Source organism: Rhynchophorus ferrugineus, unplaced genomic scaffold (genome assembly GCF_030347505.1).
Source record: "Rhynchophorus ferrugineus isolate W39M unplaced genomic scaffold, kcgeb_rfMv2 rfM1, whole genome shotgun sequence".
Classification (NCBI taxonomy): domain Eukaryota; kingdom Metazoa; phylum Arthropoda; class Insecta; order Coleoptera; family Curculionidae; genus Rhynchophorus; species Rhynchophorus ferrugineus.
In genome coordinates this window covers 59,105,924-59,131,435 of record NW_027472580.1, presented here as the reverse complement: position 1 = coordinate 59,131,435, position 25,512 = coordinate 59,105,924, and the positions used below count along the sequence as shown (strand labels likewise).

The window sequence follows — 25,512 nt, the reverse complement described above, 5'->3', positions numbered from 1 at the left end:
CGTAGAACAACATGCCTACCGGTGAGTATAAATAATTTCCAACTCCTTTTGGTGGGTAATGTAAAATACTTTGGCATTTATCTACATGAACGTGTAATTTAAAAGAGGCACATACTTGCTAAACGAAACCAACTTGAAATAAAAATTATACTTAGATAACAAAATATTGCCGTACAAATCAATACTTAGAACGACGAAAAGCCTTACGAAATTCAACTATGGGATGCTTCTAGTATGTTAAATCTAACATATCCATCATACTGGTTCCAAACAACGTACTACGTCTCTAATGAAGTGATACAATATGATCTCTCTAACCCATAACGAATATAATTCAAGTGTTATTGTTAAAAAAATCGAAGGATTGTCAGTGCAACCCAAAGCACTTACCAGCCAGTTAAATGTGCACGATAGCAGTGAAGTGCAAAGCCTAAAACGATTAGTACCATCCGATCTGATTAATGGTCATATTAGACTTAATAGAATAACATATTTTGCTCAGAGGATCACTTACTGAAATGTTCTCTTACATCTCTTATATATAGTAATTATCATAAGAAACACTTAATGCACACGAGCCATACTGTTGAACTACTAAATGTGATAAAAAATATATAGAATAAAAAATATATGATAACATGGATTTGATAACATCTAATGAAGAGAGATTACCTAATTTTTTTTAAATGTATTACTATAGCTTATTTTTTATTGTAATGAGATATATTTTATATTTCATTAATTTATACCGCACCAAGACCAATTATTTTTGTAAACAATTAAAGTTCCAGTTCCAGTTCAGCAGGCATAAATGAAATTTGGATTTGGTATTTCTAAAAATGATACAAGAGACTTACCATTATTAGTATCATTCATTAAGCTATTTATATATCTTACAATTTTATTTGAACCACTTTTTAGAAAAAATATTAAATAATATGATCTAAATACAATAACACATAAATTCATGAACCATTATTACATAAACACTTAGTAGCTTTAATTATTCAGCAGAAACTTAATTGAAGAAAAAATAGGTTGAATACATATGAAATGAAAATGCTTCCATATTCCTGATACGTTTTGTTTATTGAAATTATACTACATTGTTTATATAATAATCTGTTGTAACATTATTTTATACAGCATTAAATGTTTTCCTTAGAAAGTGATGTGATTTTTCTGGCTATTGGCAGTTTCGATCAGTAATCTTACTTTCTCGAAGCAACGTGCACATGCAGTTTCATCAGTTAATGGGTTAACAGGTTGAAGTGCAGGCAATACTTGAGGCTGAACTGCAGGCAGGACTTGAGGTTGAACTGCAGGCAGGACTTGAGGTTGAACTGCAGGCAGGACTTGAGGTTGAGCGGGTTCGTTTACAGCTGGTAAGTTAGCCAAAACTTCTTCTAAAAGCAGCTTCACGTATTTGACGCAAGAAGGAGTAGCTACATCAGATTGCGGAATATCCAAAGCGGGCAGATGACCAATGGAGACATCACCTGATTCGATAGATGGTAAAGATGGCAAATGGCTGATTTCAACTTTTTCCTCAGTGACGGTAGCTTCATCGGCGTCATCAGAGGGGATAAGAGCAGGTAAATTGCCAATTTGGACTGGAGCCTCATCAGCTGGTAAAAGACTAATTTCTACTGAAGGTTCAGCAGGCAATTGACTGATTTCGACTGAAGGAGCAGCGGGCAAAAGACTGATTTCTACTGAAGGTTCAGCAGGCAAAAGGCTGATTTCTGCTGAAGGTTCAGCAGGCAATTGACTGATTTCGACTGAAGGAGCGGCAGGCAAAAGGCTGATTTCTGCTGAAGGTTCAGCAGGCAATTGACTTATTTCGACTGAAGGAGCTGCGGGCAAAAGGCTGATTTCTACTGAAGGTTCAGCAGGCAACTGACTGATTTCCACTGAAGGAGCAGCGGGCAAATGGCTGATTTCAACTGGAGAATTAGTAGCTACATCAATTTCTTCAAGAGCAGGTAACTGGCTGATTTCAACTGAAGGAACAGCAGGCAAATTACCGATTTCGACTGGAGAACTAGTAGCTACACCAATTTCTTCAAGAGCAGGTAAATTGCTGATTTGAACTGAACCGCCAGCAATTTCATCTTCAACGGCAGGTAAGACACTGATTTCGACAGGAGAACTTTCTTCAGGGGCAGGTAACTGACTGATTTGAACAGAATCAACAGCTATTTCATTTCCTTCGATGGCAGGTAAAAGTGCAATTTCGACAGATTCTTCGGATGAAACTTCAGCGGGTAAATTACCAATGCTAACAGGGGTATCCTCCGCTTCAACTATCGCGGGAAGATTTGAGATCTCCCCAGCAGGCAACGCAAGCCCTGAATGATATATGATAAATAAACAAATAATTCGAATATATAGTTAATTTACTTACCCTGAACAAAAGCTAAAGCTAAAACAGCCACTAACTTCATGCCGAAGATTTTTTGTTAAACGGTTATAATCAAGCTAAGAATGCAATGATGATACCGAACTAACCGACACTATTTATACGTTAAAAATTCTACATCATAAATGATAAGGTAAATATAACCATCTTAAATTTTTTATTAGGCTCAAATTAAATGTCAATAAAAACAAAATCCAAAATACAATACTATATAAAAGATTAAATAATAGGCTTTAATTTTAATAACAAGAGTCCGACTGTAATAGGGGATTAAACTTAATTTTTTAGTAACACGTTGTCAGACTTGAAAATTTTTTTTTTAATTCAGATCTAAATATTTGTCATTACTCTACAGTTTTGAAGCCACCGTAGGACCAACAACTCACATATTATATAGGGTTTTTCACTCAGGGCGTATCAATGTTAGCAACCTGGCAACCATGCTGTTTTAGTCAAAATTATTGGTAAAAAATAACCATGGATATTCACATCTTTTGATATGTTTTCTATTTCATAAAAAAAAAATTACTGAATGACAGTAACACGGAAAATGGATGTCCTTATATTATATATTGCAGTTTATATTGCCTTTTTTTTATTTAATTAATAATTTGTTACTAGTCGTTTCAGTCTAAACTACAATTTGTCTTTATGATAACTTAAATCTAGTTATATAACTAGGTGGACCCATCAACCCTATCTCAGTCTTCACGACACAACACTGCACAAGATCATATGGTTTGATTCTTTTGAGTCGTTGTCCAGGTGATATCCAAAATTTGCAATATTTCAATATTCGTATGAGAATGGAGTCTTTCCTCATGTCCCCTTGCAATTGATGCAATTGATGATTGCTCTTGATTTCTTGACTGACTGTGGGTATCTGAAGGTCTCGATGTAGCTAATCAGTCCTATAATATTTGGGTGCACCCACAATACCTCTCAGGACTTTGTTCTGAAAAATTTGTATTTTATTTATGTTACTCTTTGCAGAACATCCCCATAATTGAACTCCGTATGTCCATATAGATTTCAATATTTGCTTATATAATAGCAATTTATTATGTACTGATAATTGTGATTTTCTTCCAATTAGCCAGTAAATTTTCCTATATTTCAATTGCAGTTCTTTTCTTCTCTTATTTATATGTTCCTTCCAGCGAAGTTTTGCATCGAGATTCATTCCGAGATATTTAGCGTTGTTGCTATATGGAATGATAGTATTATTTAATGCTATAGGTGCTTGTACGGTTTGTTTATAGGTGAACTGCACATGTACAGATTTACTTTCATTAATTCTTATTTTCCAAGCTTGTGTCCAATTATTTATATTGTCACTTGCCTGTTGTAATTTTCGTGAGGCTTCTTCACTATTGTTTCCGGCTGCTATAATCGCAGTATCATCAGCAAATGTAGCCATCGTGATATTTTCCATTTGTGGTATATCACAAGTGTAGAATAGATAAAGCATTGGTCCCAGTACACTTCCTTGTGGTACACCTGCTTTAGCTTCTTTTATTGTAGAGTAAGCTTCTTCTTGTTTGACATTCTGGTTGTAATGTATGATTTTAATAGTTCGGTATGTTGTCTTGGGAGCATTTTCTATAGTTTATGAACAAAGCTTCACGCCAAACCTTATCGAAGGCTTGTGCTACATCTAAGAATATAGTTCAGAATACTTTTTTATTTCGTTTGCTGACTGCCCAGGTTTTGAGATCATTATAATTTCCGCCATCTTCCAAATGTCTGGGACATGTTTTAATCTAAATGTATTGATCAAGTTGGTGAGTTTATAATTCCCTTTCTTGGTAGTTTTTGCAGTAATTATCCTGTTATTAAATCGTAGCCTGGTGATTTCCTGGGGTTAATGTCAGTTTTAATAACTTTGGTTAACTCTTTCGGCGTGACTAATTCAATCATCGAATTTTCAGCTTCTATGTCCGGCAAATTATGTTCAATATTAGTTTCGATTTGTTTGAAAGTATTTTCTAGATATTCAGCAAATGCTTCTGCTTCTTGGTGATTGTCACGTACCCAATTCCTACATAGGTCTCTTATAGGTGGACTATGTAGACTTGAGCGCTTTAGATATTTTGTGGCTTTCCAGGGCGAGTAATCAGTTTCTTTATAATCTGTTAAATTTCTCAGATAATTATTTATGGTTCTGTTTTTAATTTCCAGTATTTCTCTTTTTAGTCTTTGGGTTATATTGTTTAAACTATTTTTATTTTCAGGTGTTCTATTTTGTTGCCATTTTTTTCGTAATTTACGTTTTTCAGCTACCATTTCCTTTACTTTTTTTGGATAATTAGTTCCTTTAGTTGTACTTTTAATTTCTAGAGTATTATTCGAAGCAGCTTGTTGAATATCTACTACGATTTTTTCCGCTTCAAAATTGATTTGTTCAGATGTCTTGTATATTTAGTTGAATTCGATTGTTCAATTCTTCAGCAAATCCTTCACAGTGTGTTCTCTTGTTTGCTAATGTTGGGTTTCTTTATTTTCTTATTATATTTTCGCTCAATGTCAGAATCACTGGCATATGATCTGAACTTAGCTCAAAATTTTCTTCGACTTTTACGTAGTTGGATGTTATGTTTTTTACTATGAAGAAATCTAACAGGTCTGGGGTTTTCTCTTGATTAGTCTGAAAATAAGTTGGTTTTCAAGTTGAGATGTAACTACATCTTAGTTCAGCAGCTGTTTTATGCAGTTCATTGCCTTTAGTTGTCATTCTGGATCCCCATCTTGTATTTTTTGCATTGAAATCACCTCCAATTATAACTTTTTCTCCCAGGTTGCTTAGGACATTCAAATAATTTCTTTTTTTTTTATTGTATCTTGGAGGACAATAAATTACGGCTATTGTAACTTTGTATCTGCTTGATTTAATAGTTACTGCTGTTACCTGATTTTCTGCTGTACTGAGCCGGGTTCTTGGTGGTGGGAAATGTTCTTTTGTATAATTATTGCACTTCCTCTTCTTATGGTGTTAGCTGGATGTATGGAATGATAACATGTATATCCTCTAAATTTTATAAAGGATTCTTTTGTTAAATAGGTTTCTGATATTAGACAAATATCTATTTTTTGCATATCTAGGAATACTTGTAGGGTAGCGTGATGTTGCTGGATTCCATTAGCATTCCAAATTGCTATTCGAATATCTTTATTTGCCATTTCGGGTTTTTGGAGCCATAGGCCTAATGTTTTTCATTTCTAGTTTTTGAATCCTTTCGGAAAAATATTCAATAATTTTTTCTTGTCTGTCCAGCTTTCCTATTAGTTTAAGTAGCAATTCGTTGGTGGTTGCTTCATTTTCCTTTGTGTCTCTTTGGTCATTTTGACTGATACTTTGGGCATAAGTCATTTCACTATCTACGTTGTTATATTTTTTCGGTTCTTTCTTTTCACCCATTGTTTCTTGAGGTTTAACTTGAGGAGCTACTGTATTTCTTCTCCCTTGACGTGTTTTAGCAACTACACATCCTCTATAATTTGCCGGATGTACTTAATTGCAGTTTGCACATTTCCGCTTAGCTTCTTTGGGTTTTATACACTCTATGGTGATATGTTTACCTGAACATTTTTCACATTTAAATTTTTTTAGAGGTTCGATTTTTATTTCGACCCCTAAAATTATTTTAATACCAAAAATGGTTTTTGTGTACGTATTATGTTCAAAGGCTAACATAAATAGAGGTAATAGCTTCTTGTCGACCAACATTTCTCCTTTGTTATTTTTGGTCTTTTCTCTTTTGACAAATATTTAATGTCGCATTTAAGCATTTAAGCCCATTTTGGTTTAGTTCTGTGATAATTTTTTAACTTTTAGCTGTTGATGGAAGCCCCCTTGCCATAACTTTGATGTTTCTGGTTTGTTTGTCTTCATAAGAATGTCATTGCAGTTTCAGCAACTCTAAACACTCTATTATTAAACTCAAAGTAGGTAACATTACTTGCGATAATTGGGGGTGGCCTGGGCATTCTAATTTCTTTATTTTGTTTATTATTTTGTTTTATTTTTATTTGCTGCGGTGAAGATCCTGGGGAATTATTTGCTTCTCTTTTTAACCGTTATCTGGCCTACTTCTTTCTGCAATTCTTCATCTGTTTCATATGTAACAATTGGACTGCTTTTGTTGGCTTTGTGGTTTATCTTTGTTTTGTCCTTCCCTCAGAGTTTTGTTAATTTAGCTGTAGCTGGAAGGCATTTTTTTGTTTTTGCATATTGGTTACTACAATTTCAAGACGCTCCCGCGCCGACTTTTCGTTCATCCACGCATTGTAGAGTGCCTGTTCGTTCTGTTACAATATGTGATACCCCTGATGTCGATATTTCCATTTTATCTGTTTTTTGTGCAGTGTTCTTCTCCATATTTTTTTACGTATTGTTGAAATAATACTGTTATTTTTATGTTTCAATTATCCTACGCTGCATTTGTGGTACAGATGTTGAGTTTTCAGCCCTTAACGTTTTATGGCATTTTGCATTTATTTTCTACTGTACTGACCTTTTTATTCCGATCGCACTTTCACTTTTTCACCAGTCTTTAAAATGTTATTGTTAGACATTTTTTTAAAGCCACGTTTGTGACACAGATGTTGCACTTTTGTTTCGTTTCACAGACCGTCTCTCCGAATATGTCTTTACTCTGTGAAAGTCAAGCGTCGACAGTTTATATTACTTAATTGATTTAGTTAAGTTACGCCACTGAGGCTAAGTTTAGTTAAAGGAAATAGGAAAACAGCGGAATAGGATCACTTTTTTCTAATATATTAAGTTGATATATTTATCGAATATGTTTGATTCGGTAATGCTTGTAAGTGAAAAAGACTTTATACTCCATTGCCAATGCAGCTATAGAAGATCAACTCAAAAATATGGAAGGCATACTTACTGCTGCATATAAATCTAAACTGTATAATTCCAAAAAGTCTTCAAAAAAAGCTCTAAAGTTGAAATGTGTTGATGGTAATTGCAAATTAGACACTCATACGACTTGAACTACTTAAATATGAAATGGTAAAATCGTTAATGGTCCAACATTAATGGTATTATCGACATTTATAACGTCGCAAATAATCACATTACTCAAAATTAATCTTGATCTTATTTAAGCGAGCGAATATCAAACCTGTTTCAATTTTTGTAAACACACCTAATATTGAATATTTGAAACATTGCTGAAATTGAAAATGTAATTATAATGTGAGTAAAATATGTTCATACTTCTCAACCATAAAGCCACATGAATATTTAAAAGTTCAGTGCACTTTATTTCTTATATTTTACATCATATTTATGTCTGGATCAAACCTATCACACCATCTCAAAAGAACGTCACCTCAAAAAGATATTGCAAGATATCATAACATCGACAAGTTTATTTTATTAATCATTTCCGATGAAAAACAAAATCTCTAGGGCATACTCCCACATATTGCTTTGCTGATTTCGCTTCGGGTTCAGGATGTTTCGATTTGCGGGTGACAGAGGCCTTGGGTTACGACTGGGATTACCGTATTTTGTTTACCTACCGCGAGTGATGAACGAGTAGGATTTTAATCAATTGATTTTCGTGTTGCAAGGTTCCAATGGAGAACCTCACAATGAGCATGTTCGCAAAGCTTTTCATAAACGAGATGCGTGATTCGAGGTGCGTATTCGCGTTCGTCACAAACCATGGGGCACTGAGTATCGCGTGGACTTTTTTGGATGGGGACACCTGAAGTAGCGCAAGTTGTCTCTCGGAGATGTGCTTGTACCACACGTGCGCTCTATAACAGATCAATCGAAAAGTCCCCGGCCTGACACATAGATGGCGCTACTAGAATTAAATCCCTATATTTTTTAGTTAGCCCTAACCCTCAAAAGATGCGTGTATAAATTTTACAGCTGTCGGATCATTAGTTTGTGAATTATAGAATTTTGAGTGAAGCAATTTTTGTTATTTTGAAAAAATGGATAAAAAGAAATTTCGCTTGAAATATTGCTTTTTGAAAGGAAAAATACAGTTAAAGCAGAAAATTCACTTGATACCGAGTCTCCGCCCAGGAAATATTTCAACTGCCCCAGGAAAATCAACCACCAAGGATTGGTATACTATGTTTAAACGTGGTGAAATGAGCACCAAAGAGGGTGAACGCAGTGAATGCCCAAAAGAGGTTGTTACCAGCGGAAACATTACAAATATCCACAAAATGATTTTGAATGACAGTAAATTCAAATTGAATGAAAAAGCAGACATTTTAAAGATATCAACTGAACGTGTACATCATATCATTCCGAACATTTGGGTAATAGAAAGCTCTGTGCAAAGTTGGTGCCGCGCGAGCTCACTTTTGACCAAAAACAACGAGTTGATGATTCGGAGCAGTGTTTGAAGATAATCAAGCGTAATAAACCCGAGTTTTTGCGTCGATATGTGACAATGAATGAAACAGGGCTCCATCATTTCACTTCGAAGTCCAATCGACAGTCATCCGAGTGGACTGCACACGATGAACCCGCTCCAAAGCGTGGGAAAACGCAACAGTCGGCTGGCAAGGTTATGGCGTCTGTATTTTAGGATGGGCATGGTATAATTTTCATTGACTACCTTAAAAAAGGAAGGAACATCAACAGCGACTATTACATATCGTTATTGGACCTCTTGAAGGACGAAATCGCCGAAAAACGGCCACATTTGAAGTAAAAGAAAGTACTGCTTCATTCAAGCACCGTGTCACAAGTCAGTGAAAACAATGACAAAAACCCATGAATTGGACTTCCATTTGCTTCCTCATCCACCGTATTCTGCAGATCTGTCCCCCAGCGACTATTTCCTGTTCTCAGATCTCAAAAAAATGGATCTTCCTCGCTAGGAAGAAATTTTCATCGAATGAAGAGGTGATCGCCGAAACTGAGGCCTATTTTGAAGCAAAGAACAAAAATGATATCGAAAATTTGGAGGGTAGCTATAATCAGTGTATCACCCTTGAAGGGAATAATAACAACAATTCAATATATTCAATAATACTAAATGAAAAAATGCTATTTTATGTATTGAAATGTCAAAACCATCGACTCAGGATATGCTGATTAACAGTTGTTTAGACTTATGCTGCGTATTTTCACGAACAGATATTGCTGGTCAAAATACATACAAGCACTTAATCGATAGATCTTTAAAATCTTAAAAATTATTGAAATAAATTAAACCCAAATTCAACATTATGCCCCAATTTCAAATCAATCAATATCTCATTTTCTTTAATATAAATGTAATAAAATTATTATTAAGTGTACGAATAATTAAACATATCCAACAAAAATTAGCATCAAATTAAACATCTATCAAGAAGAAAATGTTCATGCATTAAGAGTTCTTGTTATCAGCAATGTTGGGTTCAAAACGCTGCAATAGCCATCAGTTATCATCAGTGGATGGCCGAGGACATCATTGTTGTGTTGTAAATTGTGCGCTCAGAAAGTAGATAACCTAATCAATGTCCCTCTTCGCCTATGATCCGAACCAACACAGACTTGGCGTAGAATTAATATTGATTTTCCAAAATATAACATCATCCGCATCACTCTCGGCAAATCCTGAAGCAATGGATAAAATAAGAAAATGGTGAAAGATCCAAAAAATATTTAGGGCTTTTAAATCAATCTAGATAAAATCGTTGTAGCTTAAAACCACGCTTCCAATAATTCCATTAAGGATTTCACTTCTACTGGCCGATTTTTCGAATAAAACACAAAAACGTGAAGTCATTCAGTTTTGCACAGAAAATGGTACTACATGCTCATGCTCAAGGAGGGAGAGAAGAAGTTACCGTTCAACTTAGGAAAGGAAATTCGTTTCAATGTAACGGCAATTAAGCTCATTCGTAACAGTACGGATGAGGTGAAGATGCAAAATGAGTTATGAATGAGTTATGATAGTGCCTAGCGACCCCCTCATTCTCTTTTTTTAGTTTTAAGTACTCCGCCGAAGATTATCTGTCGAGTACTAGAATCCTGTCAGTTGAACACTCTCCCGAAGCTACAATGTGTTAGAAAAACCTGCCGGAAAAAATCCATTACAGCGTTGCTGCTGGAATTCGTCTGAAGAGTGTTTCTTTAAAGAATCCGAACGTGGTCCCAACAAACATCACATTTGTTTTTCTCCTCCTCTATACGAGTTTTGAGTTGAATAAGTGCCTTTTGGGGAGAATTTTCACTTTACTTCTTTAATTTGAAGAAATCTATAAATAAAACACATCGATTGTGTTGTAAAAGCAAAAAATCAAAGAATACGAAAGACGCTCACCTAATTAAAATAAATTGTTGGAAATGGCATCGTAGAGGGAAAAAATCGAAGTAAAAAGCCGAAATTTATGAGTCCAAACTGAACTAAATTAGCATAAGAGTTTTAGTGAGCTTGGAATAAAAGAAGAGAGGAAATGAAAAAAGTCGTTATAAAAGTAACAATGCAATAAAATGAGAAAGTAATATGAGAATATTCGGTTAAATTTTCGTGAATATATTTTTAACATAATATGATTTAAGATCACAAATCCGTAAGTAAATGTATGTCACGAGTATTTAAATGTATATTTCTACCGTCAACGCCCTAGTATTTATTTTATTTGAAAATCATTAAAACTATTTAAATATTTTTATTAGGTCATAAAATGTCAATGCTTATTCTTTCTGGATCACTACCATCACTCTTAAAGACTTTGCGGGCGCTACATAATCATGCTGAAAGTGATTTTTGTGCTTAAGTTAACGTGGACTAACTGATTGTTCTTGCAGAATCATCTCATTTGACTTAGGTACTTCATAATTAAAGGTGATTAGCTAAATTAAAATGACTACAAATTATGTAAAATACATTTTTAAATAAATACATATATCACTTATAGCAAATAGTAATAAAACATTCCGCCAATAAAGTTAATGCCAAAAATGGTAGCAATAAAATCCGTATGTGATATAGCTCTGAACGCACTAAAAAGTATTAAAGAGCAATAAAATATAATACAAAATATTAATATTCTTAACAATACTCGTATCATTCAAATTTTAATTACAGCTTCGCTCAAAAAAATTAAAATATCTAAATAATCCGAAACAATAAATCAAAAACATTTAAATAGTCTGCAGTTATAGAGTTGCCGTTATTATAATCATGAAATCCCTCTCACTAGCACTGGTTTCCTTACTCTACATATCAGGTAAGATTTTTAAAATATATACTTTATGAAAACTCATCTAATGCATATTTTAATAGCAATCAGTGCTGATAATGTATTCCCAATATTCGCCAACATTCTACCGGGTGAAAACGTGGAGATGGTTGATACATCAAAACTAAATGAAGGTCTTCCTGTTTTTACTGATTTAAAACCCGACGAGGAGGTAGATATAGTAGACACTTCTAAATTAAACGAGGGCTTTCCAGTATTTACTGATTTAAAACCCGATGAAGAAGTCGATATCGTAGATACCTCTAAATTAAACGAGGGTCTGCCAATTTTTACTGATTTAAAACCCAACGAACAAGTTGACATCGTTGACACATCTAAACTACAAGAGGCCGAAAACCCTAACCAATCAAAATCAACAGCTGTTGCATGTGACGCCTGCTTTGAACGTATTCTGGAACTAATCAACGCCATTCAACAAAATTTGTAAATTACCTTTTAAACTTCATAATATAATAAATGAGCATATTAAAATATTATTTAGGATTTGTTTTACTCCAACTTATATCAGACATTGTTAAATATATTTAAAAATAAATTGTTTTTGACACTATCTCATGAATAGTGTAATGGATATTTGTTATACTTAACGATGTGATAAGTGACAGGTCCTAATCTTATGCCTAAGGTTGATTTATATTAGAATAAGGTTGACAAGGCCATACCGTTTTGTACTGCTGTTCAACAAGTGGTCACTTTTCGTAAAATAAAATAGGTTAGAAGTAAAATAAACTATTGTATTGTTTTAAATCCTTCACACTTCTTAACTGGTGAAGTCGGCAGGATTCCAGAGATATCACGAAGCTGTCCTCTTTTGTATTCATACAATAAGCTGGAAACAAATTAATTTTCAAGAAAAAAAGACAGATTGACGTTGGATTAGCAATCCTTCCGCAGATACTCGAAGAATTCCTTCGTTTAATTAAGTGGAGTTCCAGCAACATCGCAGCGGAAGCTGTAAGATAACAATATGTAGGTAGATGATGTCCGAATACCCCAAGCAATAAACTATTCCAACTGGAAATCATCCACGATTTGATAACCGCCTCTAGTCTGTAGACTTCTGGCAGTAAGGCAGTAAAGCCAGCAACGGCGGATTGGTATTGCTGTGGTATTGGTATAGTCTAGTGGAAGCCTTGCAGTCAGAGTGCATGATCATCAATGGCAGATTCCAGTGGCTCAGTTTCTCAGCAGTAGGCTAATGAAATTTCGAGTCACCAAAATTTGGGAAACCAGTCCATATAAAGTGTACCATGTAAACCATGTAAAAACTGTTTAGAGGATCGTCAAAGTCAAACTGGCCGACAAAATTATAAGCGCTACTCACAAATAATTTTTATAACTATAAGCTGTCGGGATGGGGCAACGACCACCTACATACATTTGGTTATTTCTTTTGAAGGAAACTGTGTGTATGTTTCACTTAATGGTGTGATGAGTGAGACGTCTAGAAATAGGATTGATTGATATTAGGATAAAGTTGACTCGATCATATCATTTTGTACCGCCGTTCAGCAAATCGCCATTTCCGTAAAATAAAACAGCTTAAAAGTAAAATAAAATTTGTTGTTTTAAACTGTTTACATTTTTAACAATACCCTGAAAATAACTTGAGAGTCAACATGTTTAATGCATTAATGAATTTGAACATCGTGGGTAACCTAAAAGACTATTGGATATATCAACTACATATAAATTCAAATAAATTAAAGTACTTTTTTTTGGGTCAGAAAGAAATTTGGTAACATACAGTCTTCTTATAATATCTTATAGTAACATATAGTTCATCTTATCTCTAATTAACTTATAGCTCTAGTTTTCATCAGAATTTCATCAGTCCTTCATTAAGAATTAATTACACATGAATATATAATTGTTTGACACGATGTGCACTGTGTTCTCGACAATCTTCTTTGCTCGTATATAAATGTATGTCAAACATTGTCAATGCCTTCAATGCGCTTATTCAAATATTGTCTTATTTTTGGGCATTTAGCCTGTACTAACGTAGCCTCTTTAGAAAATCCAGAATATGAGCAAGGTAATAGGTACCTTGCAATGGAAATTTGTTCGCTCATTGCCGCTTGCACTACAATTCAAATAAATACAATCTATGGGCACTAGACGGCACGGTGGATATAGGAAACATGTTCATTTTGTACACAGTAGTACAACGAGACCTACTATCGATGAGAAAAGCATACGACAAGGACTAAGTATGTTAAGAATGAAAATATATCGCCCAATTAGTTGAGGATAAAAATGGGCTAATCATCATGTTTAGTTAACTTTTTTAGAGAAAATTAATCACATTAATTAAAATAATATATAAATTTTAGTAAATTTTCTACATTATAGGCAAAATAAAACAAAAATGCACTATTTAAATCAAATAAATGCATAGTTTAACACACTACAGTTTAGTTAACTGCACTAAATGTCGCACTACTACGTACACTAAGTGTTAAATAAAGCCAAATAAATAAAAAAAGTTGTTTTTGCACTGATTCAAGTAAAGTTAATCTGTAACATTTTTCTGTAGCTATGTTTACCAGAAGGTATATTTTTTGTACTGAATGTTTGACACATGAAAATTAAAGATACTCAAGCTATTTTGGTACTTCATATTTCATAAAAACTTAACTTTAATCTCAATTTATTATTTTGGGCGTTTGGGCCAATTAGATGTAAAGTTTGTGAAAAAACATCCAATAAAAAAAACCATCAATATTTACTTTAATTTCAAGTACGAATTATTTGAATATCCGACTTCACCAAAGTTAGTTTCCTCTGACTTCCCACAGTAAGTGGTGTGTGCCCTCCATTCTTTAAAAAAAAATTGTTTTCAACACTTTCGTTCTATTATTAGAATTTTCTCTGTTCAACATCATGTTATCGGCATTAGGTTCAGTATGTTTCCAACGATATAATACGTATGTTGGTGAAAGGGCAATGTAGTCATTCATTCATTGGTTAAATAATTTTGTTATTTGATTTGAATAAATTGTTTCCATCTATTTACATGCGACGGGAAAAATCCAAAAGAGGGAAACGAATTTTCCACCATTTCAATATCGCGGTTTCAAAAAGAAGACGAGTTTTCTGTAGCATATTGTGACTGGCTATGAAAAATAGACCTACTAAGATAATTTCAAAAGCACGGATCAACGTCATAAACTAGTCTAGAAGAATCATCCATGTCTGTGACATCAGCAAGGTGTAGTATACTCGAACTACTAAAACCGAAAGAAAATGTGGTTGCAGATGCAAAGAATACCAGCAATAGCAAGTAACAAACGAATTATCCACTTACATGACAATGTTTAGCCAAAGATTGCAATAGTTGTGAAAAATACACTGGTGCTCGAATGGGAAGTTCTGCCGCATCCAACGTACTCACCAGATATAGCGCCTTTTGATTATCAGTTGCTCATGCACCAAGGTTTGACTGACACGCGCTTTCGAAATATTGAAGGAGTGCGACTAGATCGCTACCAAACTGCCATGATAAGAAAAATGTGTACATAGTAATAGAAAATGATTTGATTGTATTTTTTTTAATAAATGTATTTTTAAATTGAAGAAATTATTACAATAAATGCAAACACCTAATAAATAAACACATTTATAATTATAACAGTATCGTTTTGTTGTTGATATCATCATATGTAAGTCCTCGTATATGTACGACTGTATATTTAGCAGACATTTTTGTTATATTTAACACTTTAGCTAAGGACATTAACCAAGGATATGGGAAAATAAAATAAGTTTATGCACAGTCACGAAACGGATGAGATTTTATTCGAAGCACACATGATGATTTCATACTGTTGAGAGCTACAGCTTATTAGACATTCGGGTTAATAGTTTAAAATCAAAATGAATTTATTCCAATACTGTTTTATATTCCTTATATTAATATTTGGTAAGTAATAAAGTTTCGTCAATTTATTCAATCTAACGATTATGCCATTTTCTCCATTTATCTCAAGAAATCAAAATTAATTCTATCTTTAAAAATAACATAATATATATCGCTGAAAATATATTAATTATATTAATTAACCTTTTTAAATTATCTTCATAATAATCATGAAAATATTTCAGACAAGCGAGGGCTAGTGTCAGATTTAAGAGATGTCATCTAATTTTTAAATATTTTGGGATATGTACTCAAGTATTGTGATGATTAAATAAACTATTAATAGCACTTCATTTTCCGTCGCTGAATGTTTGTATTGTCCTTAGTCGTTCAACAGTCTTCTTATGATAACATTCATAAATATTTCTTACGATAATTATTCATAGCATGACATGAATAATTCATCATTTCAATAAAAGATCTCCTGATTTTACCATCTTATTCTATCTCTTTAGTTTTAAATCGTGTGTCTTTAATAGTGAGGGTTTTTGATGCTATTATTGGATTCTCTATTCTTTGATATGCTAAGCATGTCGTATCGTCTGAGTAGTTTCCAAAATAGAAATCGAAGGTCACTAAATCAGCAGTATAAAGAATATGCGAATAAGATTAGACCCAGTACATTGCTCATTGCTGCTCAGATATGATGTGTAATGGTACTAATTCTTCATCTTAAAGCTTTCTGTCTAGTTTTTCACTGTTAATGTTATTTATCTGCAACTTGAAGTGTGCTGCTTTGGAACTCACAAACGCAACCTGATATCATATAATATACAGAATTTATTTAATATAATTTTTTTCAATATTAATCTATTCTATATAAGACAAAACAATATTTCACCATTTTCAATCATTTATACGTAGTAGATTTTGAAGGGAATTTGCTTCAAAAAATTAAGAGGAATTCTAATCTATATGAATTACTAAATAATATCTTTAAACATTACTATTATTTTACGCATGTTTAAATCAATCGTTAAATTAATATATACGTATGCTTTTAACTTTGATTAAAAAAACTAATTATATATATTTTTGTTTCATATCAAAACAGGAGAAAATGTTTCACAACAACAATCGCTTGTAACCAGAGTGAATATAAATAACAGAGTATTATCGCTACTTGGAAGGGGAAACGGTAGAGTCAAAGTTGAAACAAATAATTTGTACGTGACTATTTTACTATAATACCTGTTATTAAACTAGTATATTTTCAGATTAAATAATTCTACTAAACTAGGATGAATTATTGCTAAAATATTATTTTATGATACCATTAATGAAACAATGGCCCTTCAGTTTCATAAGCCCAATTTTCCAATTATATTAAACATATAAGACTAGTTTTTTATAACATTATTTTTAATGCTCTAATATGTTTGTTTATTCTCTGTAGAAAATTAAAAAATACTGAAACGAATATTTGTATTATTAAGTCCTTAAAATATTTGCATAATGAATCTTGATGATTATGACAGATTCTGTTGGAAATCATATTGAATTGTATATATATATATATATATATATATATATATATATATATACATATATGTATATTTTTTTTTTTTTCATATGTATTTTTTTAAATTAGTAGTTCCTCCAACGATACTAGGGTTTTACGATACTGTGTTCACTACAATACGCAACACCTTGTCCAGAAATATTTGAATATTTCTTATATTGTTGTTCCAAGTGCAACCCTATATTGGTATAAACACTAAAAAGTCTATAAATAATTAATCCAATATAGTTGTCTATAATTTATTTTTAGTTTAATTTGGACATATTTCCTCCGTTTCATTTGATATTCAATATAATAACTAAATAGTTGGCACTATTATCCTATGATATAGTATGCCATTTAAGTTCGGTGAGTCGTTCAGTTTATTATTAGTAAAATTCATAAAAACAGACTTGAGCTCGTTCATTTCCTATTCGCCATTGCCTATTATATTATTATTAGCGGTCTGACATTCCTTTATAGTTCCCTCCCGTTGAGGTATATCGCAGATGCAGAGCAGAAAGAGGCAGACATGCTATATCTCCAAAAGACTCTTCAAAATTAAACAAGGGAATCAATGTTCATATTAAATATATTAAAATAACTAATTAATAATACATTAAAAGAAAAGTGATCACAACTGCTCCTCATTCGCGTATTTTAGCGGCGCTTCTACCGTAATTTAATTGCACACAAGCATCACTTACTACTTTAAGCCCTCTATAGTATTGTATCATTTAGGATGGACCACACTCAGTATTCACGCGAGTATTAACAATGTAGGTTGAGATCTGCCAAATGCGTGTACTATTTGTCGTTTCAGCGATCAGTCGAAAACTCCTGAAAATAACTATTCACAAATAGTATTTGCTTTAACTGAAAAAGCGAGTTCAATTCAAAAGGAAGTCATGAAACATAAGTCCATCCAAAGCTAAATTCTACTTTGTTCGCAGGATCTGAGATACATACTGATGCATTTATCCCGCACCCGTCTTGCATAATACAAAATAACAATAGTAATATATTAATGTGTCAATTAAGATTGTACTAAGCATATCTAATATAAGACGTAATTTTTAAAAAATGTTCGTAGTTGCACATTGTACACAAACGGTAGTTTGTCGTTGGTACTGATTGCAGTAATAACCATCAGTGATGTTACGAAATTGCTACACCCAATTAACTTTTTGGAATGCGCTTAATTTCAATTTATTATATATGCACAAATGTTTAATGATATGAATTTTTCTGAATATTACATGTTTTCTTAACGAAGTTTCGACATAATCCCAATCAGAAGTTAAAAATCTAGATAAGTGATAGGTTCTCTACCATTACTTTAAATTGGTATGCATAATCTTAAATAAAAAAAATGAGCTTCGCACCAAAATATATGATAATAATGCAATAAAACTGAAAAAATATGTATTTTCAATATTAATAATCAGATTTAATATTAATTAATGTTTATAAGAACGCAGACTGGATTTCGAAAGCAAAAAAGCTTACATCACATCAGTCCTACCAAGAATATACCAGCATTCATAGAAAAGGCATTTAGCATAGTAAGAAGAAACATATTATGGATTATCATATTGAAAAAGAGGAAGAAGTGATAAAATTATAAGAATAATACAAAAAGTATACAGAGTAAATACAGCAGGCTGCAGTTGCAAGCAATGAAAAAACAAATCATTTCAGAATAAATCTAATAATAAGCTAAGCTTAGATTGCTGATAATATTTATAGATGAAATAATAATAAAATATCATACCGACAAGGCAGGACTCAAAATCCTAAGCAGGTCAAATCCACTATTAAGGAATATATATATATATATATATATATATATATATATATATATATATATATATATATATATATATATATATATATATATACTGAAGATGACTGATATATGATATATACTGAGATATGAAGAAACAAAAGTTACGACGGGAGACACAGAAGAAATAAATATACAAATTGAAAAAGTAAGGAAAAAACAAGTAATAATAATATCAATAATGTCAAGTTCAAATATCTGGGAATAGAAACTGAAAGTAATGTAAGTCAAAAAAGGAAATTAATTGGAGAATTCTAATTGAATATGTAAATATATAAAACCATATATACGCCAATTATTACATTCGACTACGAGACATGCGTAATATTAAAAGAAGAGAAAAATTTGACGGTGGAAAGGAACAGGAGAAAGAAAATAGTGGCAAGGGTGAACAGGATGAGAAACTCGAAAATAAGAAAATACCTCAATATAAAACTTTTAAAAGAATAAAAAAAGAACACAACTTAGTAGAGCCACTTACAGCGTATCGAAGAGGGAAGACAGAAAAAAAGAGTTGGGAATGCAAAGACAAAAATAAATAATAAACTAATATAACAAATAATAAATAAAGGGGGTCAAAGGACGAATTAAGTGAATCTGGAATAAATTTGTCATCGAAATACTGAAAAAAAGAGGAAAAATAATGAGCCCGAGTATAAATATTGAGCAAAAGCCAAAAAGAATGGGCTTTTGCACGCGGAACATAAAAGAATAGACATTAAATATAACATACCATTAGTGGTAAAAAAGGTGTTTTTGATTATATTTAATAGTTTTTTCATAATTATTAAAAATGTGAAGTAAAAAAATGTTAACATACACACAAACACAATACATATCAGGCTCCAAAATAAGATTTATACATCCGCGTTTAATTATACAGCCTCTAATATTTTTATTAAGCTACTATAACAATAATAAATGGATACAACACACAATCTACTCCTCGTTTAATTGTTTAAATCTCCTGGATTCTGTTTATTACCGTGATTTAATCACCATAATTACATAGATAGCGTCACAAAGAGCCGCTCGTTTTTAGTATAAAACGGATTCCCAAAGATACAGTAATCATTATTCAATTGACTTCTACTTAACGTTTACTTCAGTTGACTTTCAAACAACTTCCATCATGCAAAAGTTAGTTGCACTTATCCTGATCTTCGCTGTGGCAGGTATGTATCTTTTTATTCGCCGAATATCAATTTAACAATTTAATTTTGCAGCCATTCAGGCTAACGAAATGTTAATTCGCCCAATATTTACCAATGACGAAGATCCTTCCGCATCCTCCAATCAGATGTTTATTCGGCCAATCTTCCACACTGAGGCAGGAGACGGTCCCGAAGCCGCCGAGGAAACTTCTACCGATTCCTCTAATCAAATGTACATACGCCCAATCTTCCACACTGAGGCAGGAGACGGTCCCGAAGCCGCCGAGGAAACTTCTACCGATTCCTCTAATCAAATGTACATACGCCCAATCTTCCACACTGAGGCAGGAGACGGCCCCGAAGCCGTTGAAGAAAGCGGTTCATCCAATCCAATATACATACGCCCAATTTTCCACGATGACGTTGAAGGAAACCTACCATCCGGCCAAATGGTTATTCGTCCTATTTTCAACAACGAACCAGCTGAAATTGAAAATCTCCCAGCTACACCTGAAATTGAGGAAGATCCCTGCAATGTATGCTTCAGCCAAATGAAATTGTTGGTTGAAGCTTTACAAGAAGCACTTTAAAATTATTTCGATTCAATACTTATATCATTCCGTATTTTTTGCAATTCCTGATACGTAATAAATTGTATTCATTAATGTATTTTATGACTTTTATTTTCACCATAAGCAAAATGCAAAAAAATATCATACATACTTGACTATATACTTTCATAATTACATAATTTAGTAAGTAGTAAACATAAGTCCATACACGATAACAGGTCCGATAATTGAAAAGTCCCGGCCTGCCATATAGATGGCGCTACTGGAATTAAATCCATGATTTTTAGTTAGCCCTAACCCTCAGAAGATGCGTGTATACATTTGACAACTGTCGGATTATTAGTTTGTGAATTATAGAATTTTGAGTGAAGCAACTTTTGTTATTGTGAAAAAAATGGATAAAAAGGAATTTCGCGTGTTGCGTGAAAAAATATTGCTTTTTGAAGGGAAAAAATACAAAAAACTTGGCTTGATGCCGAGTTTCCGGACACTGCCATAGGAAAATCAACCATCAAGAATTGGTATGCTAAGTTTAAACGTGGTGAAATGAGCACCGAAAACGGTAAACGCATTGGACGCCCAAAAGAAGTTTTTACCGACTAAAACATTTAAAAATTCCACAAAATGATTTTGAATGGCCGTAAATTGAAATTGAATGAAATAGCAAACACTCTAAAGATATCAACTGAACGTGTACATCATATCATTCACAAATATTTGGGTCTGAGAAAGCTCTGTGCAAAATGGGTACCGCACCATGTCACTTTTGCCCAAAAACAACGACGATTTGATGATTCGGAGCAGTGTTTGAAGATGATCAAGCGAAATAAACCGGAGTTTTTGAATATATATTCGCGGGTTCATCATGTGCAGTCCACTCAGATGACTGTCGGTTGGACTTCGGGGTAAATCGAGTTGACTGCACACGATGACCCCGCGAATATATATTCAAAAACTCGGGTTTATTTCGCTTGATCATATTCAAACACTGCTCCGAATCATCAATCGCACATGAAATAATTTTCATTGACTACCGCGAAAAATCAAAGACCATCAACAGCGACTATTACGTAGCGTTTTTGGACCGTTTGAAGGACGAAATCGCCGAATAACGGCCGCATTTGAAGAAATTCTTTTTCTTCAAATTCGGTAGTTTAAAATTTTTATCCCTAACCGATTATTGCTCCTTGTATAGTTTCTGCTGCTTCAGCACCGCAATGCAATGCACCGTGTCACATGTCAGTGAAAACGATGGCAAAAATCCATGAACTGGGCTTCGAGTTGCTTTTTTACTATTTCAGCGACTATTTCCTGTTCTCAAACCTCAAAAAAACGCTTGGTCGGAAGAAATTTTCATCGAATGAAGAGGTGACCGCCGAAACTGACGCCTATTTTGAAGTAAAGTTCTGGTGTGAACTGATTCCTATTAGTTGTATAGTTATATGAACCTATAAGTTATTAGAAAGCTTATTATGGTCATATTTTACTTAATTTTATTTAGTGTTAAAAATCTAAGTTTGATTATTTTTTAATTTTTAGTGAGTTCCTTATTTATTTTTTGAAGTAGGTTCAATTTTTTTGTTAAAAATATTTTATTTATCTCTCTTTAGTGTTAAATATTTACTCAATAAATCACACTGCTAATTTATTTAATATTACAATGGGTAGGTCACGTAAAGATGCAGCCCGTATGAGCAAAAATAGAAATAAAGGAACAACGATTAAAAATAAGGAGCGCTTCAGGCCCCGTGGTTCACTACCTAGCCTAGGTGATTTGACAAATGTTCTAGCTAAACAACCACAAAAATTTATTGTCTCCGCCGGGAATCGAACCCGCGACCTCCGATTGGAAGCTAAACGCTTTAATCATTACACCATAGAACCAGTTATCAACAATATTTCTACGATGTCTTATATGCTATAGTTAGTGCTTAAAGAGCAAACTGAATGGGTTTTGCACGGAACGGCTTCCGATTTTCTATCACACTAGCTCAGCAATAATATTATACACAAATATTTCATTATTTTAGGTAAAAAAATATGTGAAAACTTTGTACGTGCCTTTAAAATTGGAGCATTTCCCTCGATTTCCACCCCTTCCCTATAACACATCCTGATTTGGTTCCAATGGGACCACCTCGGTCCACCATAACATCAAAACTTCCTCAAGAAATTATTATTTTAAGATGCTTGTAAAATATAAAAAACAATAAAAGCAAAAATAAACTGCTTCAGACTTTATAAAATTTGAATAACAGAGCTCGAATGAGCATATCAATGACACAAGTGTTAAAAAAGACTTTTACAGATGGTGAGATAAGTAGCCGAAAATACGGACATCGACTCGAGACCTGAATTATTGTTGGATCGGTCTCAGTTAAAGTGGAAAAAAAGGAAGAAGAAAAAGACAAAATAACGGTCGCAAAAGTGTTTTTTCTCGTTTCCGTAAAGTGACCGGGGCCAAGGCAATTTATTGCGTGGCACAAAGAAACAACCCCAAATGGCGGCAGGAAGGAAAAGGGCCATTTCTCTCGAAGAGCCCGTTTCGGACTTCCGCCGACTCGACTACGTAATACTATAACCTGGAAACATTAAAGCAATTGCAGAAAAGCGCTGGATACTTATCCGATTAAATGTATTCTTCTTATCGAGTTTTGTTCTGGTTGAACTGCAAGTTCTAAATGGTAACGGACAAGTCATTAGTTAGTGAGTCATCAGCAATAAAAACATGTTCATTAATACACTTTATCAATTTTATATTGAAATAATTAAAAGCAATTAAAAGCATATTTATATTGACCATAAAAATTTCTATTATTATGTAAATGTAAATATTGACTTACACAAAATTGAAAATCTGCACATGAAAATATTGCAATCGGAGAAGAAAAACAAACAATAATAAGAGAGATAAATTGGTTAAAATCTCCCAGAATATGATTTAATAAACTGAATAATTTTAAAACAACTATCAGAGAAACTTGCACTTGGAAAGCAACAAACATAATAATTCTTAAACCAGAAAAAAAGATGTCACCTGCTATCGGCCTATACCAAATTTAGTTAACCAAAAAAAGTTAATACCAATAACTTCAAGTTCTTGAGAAGTTATACTATAAAGAAGAAATATATAATATAATAAAAAAAACATCACTTCAAAATATCAATTTTTCATCGGGGTTCGTATTAAGCACAGGACCATAAAACAAGTGCATGTATTTCTAAACAGAATAAATATGGACCTAAATTCCAAAGAGAGTGTTCTGCTGAATTCCTGGACATATCTCAGGTTTTCGATAAAGTATGGCACACTCGGTCGCAGGTTAAATTAAAGAAACTCCTCCCCCATTTACATTTTCAGTTAATAAAATCTCACTGATAGATATTTCACTATAAAGCAATTATGAACTCGCTGAATTACATTCAATATATTCATTCGGCAAGGCAGTGTACTGGGTCCGATACTGTATCTCCTATATACTGCCGATCAACCAGCCAAATCAAAAATCACTACTATGATAACACAGCCATCTTAGCATCTCACGAATATCCAACAACAACAGCATCAAAGAACCTCCAAACACACAAGTAAGACTAATAATTATTGGATACTGCTAGCAAGTCTAATATAGCCATCATACAACGATTCCAAAACAAAGTGTTGTAATTCAAAATATTTGTGTTAACTACTTTAAAAAAGTGTTAGTGTACCACAATCTGCTCGCTAATTAGCTAAATGTGCAACGTGATAGTGAAGTGTGTAGACCAAAATGTTTAGTACCATCCGATATGGTTATAGGACTTAAGAATATAGAATTTAGAATAATATTTAAAATAGGACTAACTAATTAAAAAATATTTTTTTACAGATTATGACTTATCTCATGTATATAATATAATCACAAGAAAAGTTTATTGCCCACTGGACAGAATGTTGAACCTAAGAGTAATAATTAAAAAAACATATTTTTCTAAATGTTCAACCAATTGCCAAAAACATAACTTTGTAGAATCTGTCCGTTTGAAAAATATTTTAATAATGTAGTGGTTTAATCGATAAAGACTACTGTCTAGCAAATACATTGCGAATTCAAATTCAGAGCTTCACATTATTTTTCTTCTATAATTACTACTGTAAAATATAAAAGGTTTCTTTAAAAAAATTCTTAAAAGTATAAACTAGTAAAATACGACCACAGATAATCTTAAGAGATAACAAAGAGACAAAGATGAATTTGTTCTCTCTTTTTTTTTCAACAAAACATGTCTAACAAATCTCATATATATGATATCAAATAAGTGAATTATTGAGCAATCAAAATCTTTTGTCAGAATCACTGTAAGGATGACTTATACTGAAAATAAAAAAGGCCATTCCTGTTGACCCACAAGTTCATTCATTTCTGGACTCAAGTCACAGTGAAAAAGAAACATTCAAAACTAAAACTTTGCACGTTCAACGACACTAGTATTATGACATGTACTGATGAAAAAGCAAAGTATTAAAGTAAACAAATTTTAAACAACCTAACTTAAATGTTAAATTGGGTGCACCGTTTTGGCAGTTCTTCATTTAGTATTATTGAGTTAGTGTATACAGACGCAAGTTATAGAACGTTGCAAATTTGCATGTTAAACATTCATTACTTTTGTTGCTTTATTTGAAGAAATCTGCTGTCGAAGCTTATAAAATAATTTTATAAACTTATGATGACAACATATGACGATCAACATATTGATTCAACAACGCAAAGTGGTGATGTTGATATTAATAATAAAGCACGGTCCGGAGGACCAAAATAAGGTCGAAAACTAAAACTGGAAGACTTATTAGACGAAAATCGAGCTGAAC

General features: G+C 32.9%; 4 protein-coding genes and 1 long non-coding RNA gene across 6 annotated transcripts in view; 3 read left to right on the top strand and 2 right to left on the bottom strand.

Moving 5' to 3' along the window:
• Positions 1-25,512, bottom strand: part of LOC143198992 (chromosome transmission fidelity protein 18 homolog) — an 85,487-nt gene that overhangs the window by 15,107 nt on the left and 44,868 nt on the right. The gene's annotated exons all lie outside the window — the stretch shown is intronic.
• Positions 1,069-2,526, bottom strand: LOC143199000 (uncharacterized). Its single transcript, XM_076408714.1, has 2 exons — positions 2,408-2,526; positions 1,069-2,351 (listed from the first exon to the last, which is right to left on the bottom strand). The coding sequence occupies exons 1-2, from the start codon at positions 2,445-2,447 to the stop codon at positions 1,162-1,164; spliced, it is 1,230 nt and encodes a 409-aa protein (XP_076264829.1). The 5' UTR covers positions 2,448-2,526; the 3' UTR covers positions 1,069-1,161.
• LOC143199052 (uncharacterized) lies at positions 11,505-12,141 on the top strand. The gene is made up of 2 exons (XM_076408776.1): positions 11,505-11,632; positions 11,689-12,141. Exons 1-2 carry the CDS (start codon positions 11,587-11,589, stop codon positions 12,090-12,092), a joined length of 450 nt encoding a protein of 149 aa, XP_076264891.1. The 5' UTR covers positions 11,505-11,586; the 3' UTR covers positions 12,093-12,141.
• Positions 15,495-16,933, top strand: LOC143199053 (uncharacterized). The gene is made up of 3 exons (XR_013006345.1): positions 15,495-15,590; positions 16,642-16,753; positions 16,805-16,933. It is a non-coding gene; the product is annotated as an uncharacterized LOC143199053 (long non-coding RNA).
• On the top strand, positions 19,950-20,757 carry LOC143199022 (uncharacterized). Of its 2 annotated transcripts, XM_076408749.1 has the most exons (3): positions 19,950-20,109; positions 20,161-20,348; positions 20,433-20,757. In XM_076408749.1, the coding sequence occupies exons 1-3, from the start codon at positions 20,067-20,069 to the stop codon at positions 20,676-20,678; spliced, it is 477 nt and encodes a 158-aa protein (XP_076264864.1). In that variant the 5' UTR covers positions 19,950-20,066; the 3' UTR covers positions 20,679-20,757. The 2 variants fall into 2 exon arrangements, with proteins under 2 accessions (XP_076264864.1, XP_076264860.1); XM_076408745.1 differs by having other exon boundaries at positions 20,161-20,757.

Excerpts from the sequence above, each read along its gene's own strand:
- LOC143199022 (XM_076408745.1), top strand. The coding sequence starts at position 20,067 with ATGCAAAAGTTAGTTGCACTTATCCTGATCTTCGCTGTGGCAG. Across the intron at positions 20,110-20,160 it reads CCTGATCTTCGCTGTGGCAG|CCATTCAGGCTAACGAAATG; the intron begins GTATGTATCTTT and ends TTAATTTTGCAG.
- LOC143199052 (XM_076408776.1), top strand. The coding sequence starts at position 11,587 with ATGAAATCCCTCTCACTAGCACTGGTTTCCTTACTCTACATATCAG. Across the intron at positions 11,633-11,688 it reads TTCCTTACTCTACATATCAG|CAATCAGTGCTGATAATGTA; the intron begins GTAAGATTTTTA and ends ATATTTTAATAG.
- LOC143199000 (XM_076408714.1), bottom strand. The coding sequence starts at position 2,447 with ATGAAGTTAGTGGCTGTTTTAGCTTTAGCTTTTGTTCAGG. Across the intron at positions 2,352-2,407 it reads AGCTTTAGCTTTTGTTCAGG|GGCTTGCGTTGCCTGCTGGG; the intron begins GTAAGTAAATTA and ends TATATCATTCAG.